Source organism: Chaetodon trifascialis, chromosome 19 (genome assembly GCF_039877785.1).
Source record: "Chaetodon trifascialis isolate fChaTrf1 chromosome 19, fChaTrf1.hap1, whole genome shotgun sequence".
NCBI lineage: Eukaryota > Metazoa > Chordata > Actinopteri > Chaetodontiformes > Chaetodontidae > Chaetodon > Chaetodon trifascialis.
In genome coordinates this window covers 24423961-24433960 of record NC_092074.1, presented here as the reverse complement: position 1 = coordinate 24433960, position 10000 = coordinate 24423961, and the positions used below count along the sequence as shown (strand labels likewise).

Sequence of the window (10000 nt, the reverse complement as noted above, 5' to 3'; positions counted from 1 at the left end):
GTCTTCTAGCTCCAGACTGACCTTTGATCTCCACTGAATAAAACTCCCCGTCCATCAGACTGAGGCAGCTCCACTGAGACGGATCAATGTTACAGAGATCAATTACCAATATCAGTGATCAATCAGTGAACTTAGCATCAATAAAAAGCCTCTGTGCACTTTTGATGTTGATGCTTTTTTGTTTTGAAACTGAATTTGATTTGTGTTTTAACATTAAAACACATTTTGGTAGAAGTTTAAAATTTCTTCTTAAATTGATCACCGATCACTTTAATAGATTTTAAAATATCAAGCCTGTCGTTGTTCATATTGTAAGTAGGAAAGTTGTAGCTTTTAGATGTTTGTGTATTTTTATATTAATCTGTTGTGTATGAATGTAAACATTCCTGTAAAATATCAATAAAAGCAAGTTTTAATGCAGTTTCATCAGTTTCATACAAAGTGAAAAGAAACCATCACAAACTCAGTCAGCTGTTTTAATGTTTCAGCAGTTTTTCTCTTTTCTTGTGTCTTTATTTGTGAATGAACGTGTGTCCAAAGGGAACTGAAACGACAACATTCCACAAAAGAATAAAGAAACTTTGACGGAAGAAACTAAACTCTCATGTTTTTTATTTTCATTCTTGAAAACAAAAAGTTTTCTTGGAGTTTCTACTGATAATTGTGTACTGCATTATGTATTTATCCAAACAGAAAAAACTTTTTTTATTAATTCTTGACCTTCAAATGGCTGTTTGACACAATAATCTGAACCACATCTTTCAGCCACATCTCACAGTCTTCATCAGACTCTGGACTCAAACTGCAGAACAAACTTCATTTTGAAAAAGTCAAAACGTGGACGTTAGGGTCTGTACTCCTGAATCAGCATCAGTTAATGAAAGAAGTATTCCTGTTTTATTGAAGTAAACGTAGTGTAGAAATACACTCAAAATGTTACTTAAGTAAAAGGAATAAAAGTAATTATGACGCAGATGTATCTGAAACTGTTGGACTGTCATACTTTTAATGACTTTCTGTCTAGCTGTGTAGATTCTGAAGTATTTCTTTACACTTTAATCTTCATGAACTGATTATTTTGGTTGAATCAATTTTCAGCCTGAATGCTCATCAAAAACAGCGGCGCTAAAGTCTGAAAAGTAAAACAAAAAATAACATCATATTTAAATTAGTGAACGTTTTTTTAATGAGAACACTTTGTGACAATATTCATTTTTTAACACATCATTTACCATTAAAGTATGTGTTGACCAGTACAACATGGTCTTAGTGTGAAACTAAACACAAATACAAAGTCACATGTGTGAACTTCACAAATCATTCATCAGTCATTTATCCATCCTGTGATGAAAACATCTGAACAGGTTGTGTAAACTGCAGTGCATCATGGGAAAAACACTGAGACAATCAAACAGGTGAAGTTCAACTGATGTTTAGTCTCAAAATGCATTTGAGATGCTGCAGTCAGCCCAAAGTTAGTGAACTTGACTTTGGCATAAATCATATTTGATTTTTGCTGCTTCTTCATAATCCTGTCTCTGATTGGTCCAGAGGAGACGGTTGTTGTCCAAACGACAGGAAGACTAACAGAAATCCTTTTTTCACACAGTGCTTCACTGACACCAAAAATGTAATCAACTTTAAGGGAACAGTCCAACGTTTTATTATTCAGTTGCCGACTAAAGTTACCCTAAAGTTGCCTTTACACTTTTCATGGGGCTAAGCTAACAGTTTCCCCCTGCTTACAGTCGTTATGCTCTGCTAGGCTAACAGTTTCCCCCTGCTTACAGTCGTTATGCTCTGCTAGGCTAACAGTTTCCCCCTGCTTACAGTCGTTATGCTCTGCTAGGCTAACAGTTTCCCCCTGCTTACAGTCGTTATGCTCTGCTAGGCTAACAGTTTCCCCCTGCTTACAGTCATTATGCTCTGCTAGGCTAACAGTTTCCCCCTGCTTACAGTCATTATGCTCTGCTAGGCTAACAGTTTCCCCCTGCTTACAGTCATTATGCTCTGCTAGGCTAAGCATGTCCTGGATCTGCTTTGTATTCACAGCGATGAAACTGAGCTGACTGGAGAAGACAGAGAACGAGCAGATTCATGAAATGTTGGACTGTTCCCTTAACTCTTCATCAGGTTGAACAGGGGGATCAGGGGTTCCAGAACGCCGCCCTGAGGGACTCCACATGTTACTGAAGACAGTGAACAGCAGGGTTCAAATGCTGGACTTTTGCCTTTAGCAGGTTAATCTCATGACATGATATGTTGTCTACTCATTGTGGGCATAATCAACCTGCCAGATGAGCACCAAGGATAGAGTCTCAGTATCCAAAGGTCTGTTTGATGGCCTGGAAGTAGAACCGGGTCCAGCCCTCCCTGGTGGAGTCCTCCTTCCCTGCAGGGACTCCTCGGCACTCCATCCTCAGTTCCGTCTCGTCTCCTTGGTCCTGCAGCTCTAGACTGACAGTGGCGTAGTGCTCTGATGGAGAGACACCAACAAACAAAGAGAGCTCACAGTTCAGAGTAGCCCAGAATGCAGCAGCAGAGAAAGCTCTGAAAATATGTACTCGAACACATCATGACATCATAATAGGAAGACATACCAATGGGCCACGTCCTGAACCGCCACCTCATCTCAATCCTCTGGTCCGGTACCTGGGGGAAGAGCAGCAGTCTGGTTACCATGGTTATATGACAACTCAGCACTGATTAGCTGAGCAGCTGTGACCTTACCAGCTGTGTAAACTCTCCACTGACATTGCCGTCCAACAGCTGGAACCGCCCTCCACGACGACCGTCCACCACCGCTGCTGAGCGTGTAAACACCTGCACAAACTACAGAGAGAGCGGGTTACCTGTAGTACTACAGTGCTACCACAGTACTACACCACTGAGTAGTTAAACACATATCTTAACAACAGTAGTTAGATGCAGTTCTATTGTATGTACTAGTAGTATGCAGTACATCAGCTGTTCCAGACACTTCCTGTCCCAGTTATTGTCCCAGTTATTAATACCAGCCATTGGATCAACAGCGCCATCAGACCACAGACAAGAAAAGGCTGAATGTCAACGAAAACAGTCTAAACCTGAAGTTCATCTCCTGCAAAGAAGTTGCTACAGTTTAAAAACCGAACCAGATTATTTAAGATTTCAGACCTGAGTTATCTGTTCAGCAGCAGTTATCTGTCCACCTCATCGCGAGAGAGTTTAATTTGACCTGACTGGTTACATAACTGAGTTCTGGTTGGCTTTAAAATGGTTTCATTCCGCTTTGACAAATAGATCTTTCTTCGTCTGTATCACTGATTCCTCCTCAGCTCCTGCTGTGTGGTGTCCCTCAAGGGTCAGTCCTTGGACCAGTCCTGTTTTCATTGGACCTGCTTCCTCTGGGTCATTTCTTCAGCTGCTTTCAGGACCAATCATATCACTGTTTCACTGATGATACACAGATCTATTTCTCTGCAAAACACTAATCAAACGTCCTCCTCCGTTTACATTTCTGATCTCCTTGTCCTGTATTCTACTTGACGACCACCCCGATCCTCTAATGTCATTCTTTTCCTTACTCACTTACTACAATACCACTACCTTACTGCAGTACTACACTGCTGAGTGCATAAACAGCAGTGTAGTACTAATTTCTGTCTAAATCAGGGTTAATATGTTTGGTTTGGGGTGATTTCTGTCTGGTTAGTCCCAGTTTTAGTCTAATCTGTCCTGGTGTCTGGGATTTACCATAGTTTTGCCCCGTTTGTCGTAATTCTGGTTTTATCCTGGTTAGTTCTGGTTTGTCATTGTCTGCCCTGGTCTTCCTGATTTAGTACCTCCTGGTTGATGAAGGTCCTGTAGAGCTCATCAGGTGATGTTTGAAAGGTTTCCGTCAGGTTAAAGCTGCTCATTGAGATACAGGCCCCTTTGGCATGGGGGGCTGGGCTGGATGAGCACCTGGGGACGGAACTTATCTGTAGAAGCATACAGTGAGGTCAGAGGTAAAATCCACACCTTACTCAGTATCAGAGGGTGAATATTTGTAGCTGTTAGTTTAACTAAGGCCAACCTGAGTTTTGCTGGTCTGAATCTGGTTCTTCTTGGTCTCAGGTTGAGGCAGCCTCAGTCTGTCAGCAGTAGGAAGGATCATCCCCTGACTGAACTCTGTGAGGTCAGAGGTCTCTCAGGTTACCACAGGGATCCTCATTATCATTACTGATTGGTCAGTCCTCTTGCATTTTGGGTAACATACCTGATTTGAGCTGGTACACATAGTCGCCAAGTACTCTCCGGACCTCCTGAACACCAGTCTTCTTCATGAGGTCCAGGAGGGGCGTGCTGGGCTGGTCTTTACACAGAGACACTGAGATCTGGATAGTAATATTATAATCATTAAGATCATCAATACACCAATCAATACAGTCAATAATGGAGTGATTAATGTAGTTATTAGTATAATCAGGAACAGGAAGTTGTTGACTCACATCTAGGTCGTCCATGTCGTTCTCTTCTGACAGATTGGACACTTCAACAGTTCCTCTGTACTTTACTCCAGTGCTGGACGTCCCTGCAGACAGAAAACAGAAAAAGTCAACATGGGGCACCACAGAAGAAGAGTTGCACCTGTGTGATATCAGAGTACAGCAGGTAGCATGTGTCACACAGGTATTCATTTCTTGTTCAAATGGATTAATGTTCTAAAAGCTACTTTAATTAAAACGAATTACTTTTAGGTGGTAGTCTGCTATGATGTCATCAGTGTTCTAGTCTGATGTCACTGCAATGTTTACCAGTAACATGACACCATCAGTTGTTCTGACAGTGCAGCCCAAACAAACACCTCCATGTTTTATGATGTGGCTACATGGTTAGCATCATTGTCAAACAGTGTTAAGCTAGCAACAACCACAGAGAAAAAGACTGGAAGTCACTGCTGACTTCCAGCACTTGCACTTCTACACAGCCATCACTGAGTCCATCCTCAGCTCCTCCATCACCATCTGGTACGCTGCTGCCTCCGCCGAGGACAAGGGCAGACTGCAGCGTGTCATTTGGTCTGCAGAGAAGGTGATCGGCTGCAATCTCCCGTCTCTTCAGGACCTGTACGCCGCAGTTTTTTCCGTCTGCTGTCAGCCTTATTAACAAGGCTGACAGCTGATTCTGCCTTCAAAATAAAGGCCCAATTTACCACACCAGAAGTAAAGGTCTCCTCAGCACGTTACCATCCATCTGTGTTTCAACATCACAGCTTTGCAAGGATTCTGGACTCAATGAAGACCACATCTAAAATCTGTTCATGTACATATAGAAAATACATAATCACCTGCTAGCACTAGCTTAGCTCCAGGCCAGCTGTAGTTGACTTAGTTTTATGTTTTCTTATTAAATAAAAGGTTAACTGAAATAACTGATGACATCGTCAGCAAACACATGAAGTTACAGACTACACATGTAGCTCCACCCCCACAGGATGACGGGATTTGATACTGTGTGGCGGTCATGTGATGTCATCAGTGGATTAACATCATCAGCGACATCATCACTGACCCAGCCAGCTGGCTTTCAGCTGCCACTCATAGAAGAAAATGAGTTTTCCTTTGCGGTTGTTGATGGAAGCTTCTCCATCAAGTTTGGAGATGTCGGTCATCTGACAGACGCCCTCCGGTCCCTCCGCCCGAACCTCCAGCAGCAGCTGACGGAGACGCTCCGATGACCAGCCGCTGACATCACGTTCTGTCCTGATGAGGTCACATAAACAGAGAAGTAGAAGAAACGGGTTGATCCAATGAGTTCTGCTTCACCTGCTGTTATTTCACACATCAACAGCTGTACGTACTCCACATGCAGCCCCACCCACATAAACTGTTCTCCACCCTCCCCTCTGACATCACAACCTGTCGTCCATCAGGCCGTTTAAAAATATCTGAACATGTGCTGAACCAGCTGGCGGATCATATCACACACACAGTAACACACACACACACATACACACACACACACACACACAGTAACACACACACACACATACACACACACACACACACACACACACACACATGTAACAGGACTAGTGTTTGATTATTGATTAAGTGAACTGATCAATCAGATGATTGACTCAGACTTTACATGATGATGATGTCGCAGCAGGAGAATCTGTCAGCTTCATTTCAGTCAAATCCTCACTTCAACAACAGCAACAACAACAACGATAAACAACAACAATGGTAATAAATAAAGGAGAAATAAATAAATAAAGGAGAGCAGAAACAGACCAGTGCCAGTTGTTGACGTTGGTGGCGTCGGCTCTCTCCTCAACGATCCATCGAGGATCTCCTTCACCCCATTTAGCCATCAGGGACCAGTGAGTACTGAGTACTCCTGATACTGAAGTATTACACCACTCTAACTATTATCTGTAAATACTGCTGCTACCACTGTAGTATTACTGCTGTACTTTCAGTGCTATTGCTGCTGTTCTTACTGTACTTGTACCCTGAAAAAGTGTTGAACCAAATGTGTCCTGTGAGTCTCGAACCGTTCAACTGAAACTTAAAACCAACGTAAAGTCACACACAGAGTCGCTTTAACTACTTCCTCTGAGGACTTTCAAAGTAAAACATCACTAACAGGATGCATGAATCAAATCAAATCAGACAATTAAAAGTAATACAACAATTAAATGGAATAAAATATTACATATGATAAATGATATTATGCATTATGCACACATTATATATGCATATACACATATGTAGTACAAGATCAGTACAATACATTGTATGTGTTTGTAGGTCCATAAATATTTGTTTAAATACACATTAATGAAATGTTTGATGTGTCCAGTTTCTCTTTAAACACAAACTGAACTGAATGAAACTACACATGTAAAATTCATATTCGATTAAAAAAACTATCCTCATAACATTTCACAGCTATTAGATGATATTTTAATTTCACTTGTTTTTTTTTTCCTTTAATGTCTTTTATTTATTCATTGTACTATTTTGTCTTTTTATGTCTAATTGTCGTGATAATTATATTGATATCATCTTTGTTCAAATTTATACTCATTTTATATTTTATCTTAACCTTTGATCATTTTTGCATTTGTGTTTTATGTTTTTAGAACATTAAATAAACGTCCAGATTAGGATATATTCCTGAAAAGAAGCTTTTAATGTCAAATACAGATTTTTATTAATGTTATTTTGAAACTAATGTACATATGATGTTGTAAATATTTGACTTTAAAATCTATGTTTTCCATTAAAATTTGTCTTCGTCTTAGAGATCCGCTGTTCCGGTTCACTACAACTCCCAGCAGCCACCACGCAGCCCATCCAGCTTCCGTCAGAGAAGAAGAAGAGGAGCAGCTGCAGCAGGTGAAGGTAAAAAAAACATCTCATCGGTTCTCGTTGATTAACAGTTTCATATCCGTTAGGTCGATTGACACAGCTGTGTGATGACGTCACTGTTCCCGCCGTTTGTCGGAGCGAAACAAATAGTTAAAACGTTGACGTGTCTGTTAGCCTGTTAGCATGCTAACTAGCTTCCTTCTGTCAGTCACACACAAACTTCCAGCTGTGACACGAAATACTGCACAAATACACTTGGATGCACACGTATACACACAGAAAATGTTAGCATCAGAGGCTAACAGCTTCATCCTAATGTGTCTGTCATTGTGTTTCGTCCTGCTTCAGCAGTTTGTGTGTGTGTGTGTGTGTGTGTGTGTGTGTGTGTGTGTGTGTGTGTGTGTGTGTGTGTGTGTGTGTGTGTGTGTTTTGACGGTCTTAAGAGTCCACACACCCCGAAGACAGACCTGTCTGATGCGTGTGTGTCATATATAAGCAAATATACAGGTACACAAGATGTCTCCTCCTTCACTGTAATGTCCACTGTCAGTGTTTGTGACCTGGAGGCTTCAGGTTTGCACATCACACCTGTGTGAGCTGAATACTGCGCCGGGATTGGCTCAGACTGTTTGTGATGTCACAGATCCTGCTCATACGTCCCGGTTTCAGTCGATGAAGAAAAGACCTGCAGCAGCATCAAGAGACAAACACCTTCTAAATAAAGTTGTGTTGTCTGTCCAGATGATGAAGAGTAAAGCAGATGAGGAAGACTACTGGAACAGCTCCAAGTTCAAAGCTTTCACCTTCGATGATGAAGACGATGAGTTCAGCAGGGTAAGACCTGGACCTGCAGAGACCTGAACACCTGTACCAGGTGTCAGAGACTGATCGTCTCATTGTTTTTGTAAATTGTCCACTTGGACAAAGATTCTTCAAACTTTATTGACTTCAGTCTCTGATGACTTTCTAACATTTTATTACTTTACATGCCTCAAAAACATCACCTGCTTTTAGTCATGTGACATCGAACATAACAGAGCTGCTCATTGATACGTCTGTATGTGTAAAACGTGATCAGATGATCGATCACCTGTTCAGGTGTTTGTCTGGACTCGAGCTGCAGACACCAGACACGAGTCCGCCGACTCTTGATGTGTTTGAGACGACAGAAAAACTGATTTGACGTTTAAGTTTGACTCCGAGTCCAAAACACGGAGACGTCTCACCTGCTGGAGGCTTCATCGTTGAGGCGGCAGGTGTGTCAGTACCTGTGAGCGTCAGGTGTTGATGTATTTGTGTGTTGTGTTGTCAGTTAAAGGAATCAAAGCAGGCAGTGAACAGCATCCGCCGCCTGGTGGAGGAAGATGATGATGAAGATGACGTGGAGAAGGTCAGCTGGAGCGGAGAGCCTGTCGGGAGTAAGAGCTCGTCATTATTATTATTCAACACCTGTGTGCAATCCTGAGCTGTGATTGGCCGCAGGGTGTGGATTATCTCTTTGTGTCTCCTCAGGTATCTCGTGGTCAGTCAGAGAGACAGCAGCGTCCAATCAGAGGACAGACAGAGAGCCCGCCTTCCCCAAAATCAACACTGACACACCAACCATCAGCAAGAGTAACTCTGGATACTCTCTGAGTGCTTTATTCAAAGGTGAGACGTGACGACCAGGTCACATGACCGACGACCAGGTCACATGACTGACGACCAGGTCACATGACTGACGACCAGGGGTGCTTTTCATGACGTTGAATTGTGCCTCCTCGTCTCCTCGTCTCCTCTCTCCTTCGCCGACCCGGAAGTCGTTTCCCCTCCGCCATGATGAAGGATCTTCCAATTGCTTAAATGCACCTGAAGGAGACGAGGAGACGAGGAGAGAGGAGAGAGGAGGCTTCTGAAGGAGATCAGAGTGAGGACACACCGGTGTATCCTACGAAGTCTTTATTATTTAAGGGGCGTGTCGTATGTGGCGCACGTTTGAGTCATGGCGGGAGCAGGTCTTCACAAATGTCATCCTGATTCTTGTTTCAACTGTGTCCTTTTAACAACTGTGTGTCACCAAGAAATGAATGAAAAGTCTTGGTATATTACGGTTTTTTAAAGCGAGGCTACAAGGCTGTTGGTTTAATCTACCGCACAGCCGTCCTCTGTTATGCCTCTAACAGCATTTAATTGAAACCTCATCAACAGCAATCAGGAGTAGAACAGTGTGACTGCAGATCTGACCATAATATCACGTTTTACAGCTTTTACAGCTGTGCAAACGTCATCAGTAAGTGACGTCGCTTCGGACTGACGCTGCGGAGCGAGGATTTTTCATTTCAGAGTTTCGTCTCCTCCGTCCTCACGTCCCTTCCTCGCATCCCTCTTTCATGTCCTCGCTGGGCGGAGCTAAGACGCGAGGAGAGGAAGCGAGTGGAGGAGACGAGGAGACCAATTTATGGAATGAAAAGCAGCCAATGAAAAGCAGCCAATGAAAAGCAGCCAATGAAAAGCAGCCAATGAAAAGCAGCCAATGAAAAGCAGCCCTGGTCAGTGGTTAAATGTTTCCAGACTGACGGCTGAATCTGTTTCTCTGCAGGAAAAACTAAAGGAGGAAACTTCCAGTCCTTCACCGACTGTGAGTCTGAACAACACTGTGAGTGAGTGAGTGAGTGAGT

General features: G+C 42.6%; 3 protein-coding genes across 6 annotated transcripts in view; 2 read left to right on the top strand and 1 right to left on the bottom strand.

Moving 5' to 3' along the window:
- The window catches only part of brf1b (BRF1 general transcription factor IIIB subunit b), a 34890-nt gene extending 34294 nt beyond the window's left edge, over positions 1-596 (top strand). For 2 of the 3 annotated variants that reach the window (XM_070987760.1, XM_070987761.1), the window contains exon 19: positions 1-595. This exon is cut by the window's left edge and continues 23 nt beyond it. In XM_070987760.1, coding sequence (XP_070843861.1) covers positions 1-9 — 9 coding nt within the window. In that variant the 3' untranslated portion in view covers positions 10-595. The other variant, XM_070987759.1, reaches the window with a different exon arrangement.
- Positions 597-1166: 570 nt separating this feature from the next.
- LOC139347837 (activator of 90 kDa heat shock protein ATPase homolog 1-like) lies at positions 1167-6562 on the bottom strand. Its single transcript, XM_070987649.1, has 9 exons — positions 6261-6562; positions 5536-5726; positions 4473-4555; positions 4241-4358; positions 4058-4152; positions 3825-3962; positions 2731-2832; positions 2601-2652; positions 1167-2476 (listed from the first exon to the last, which is right to left on the bottom strand). Exons 1-9 carry the CDS (start codon positions 6338-6340, stop codon positions 2319-2321), a joined length of 1017 nt encoding a protein of 338 aa, XP_070843750.1. The 5' UTR covers positions 6341-6562; the 3' UTR covers positions 1167-2318.
- A 739-nt stretch (positions 6563-7301) lies between these two features.
- vipas39 (VPS33B interacting protein, apical-basolateral polarity regulator, spe-39 homolog) overlaps positions 7302-10000 on the top strand; it is an 8074-nt gene continuing 5375 nt past the window's right edge. For both annotated transcript variants that reach the window (XM_070987592.1, XM_070987591.1), the window contains exons 1-5: positions 7302-7376; positions 8085-8177; positions 8656-8761; positions 8856-8993; positions 9922-9960. In XM_070987592.1, coding sequence (XP_070843693.1) covers positions 8085-8177; positions 8656-8761; positions 8856-8993; positions 9922-9960 — 376 coding nt within the window. In that variant the 5' untranslated portion in view covers positions 7302-7376. The remainder of the gene's footprint in view (positions 7377-8084; positions 8178-8655; positions 8762-8855; positions 8994-9921; positions 9961-10000) is intronic.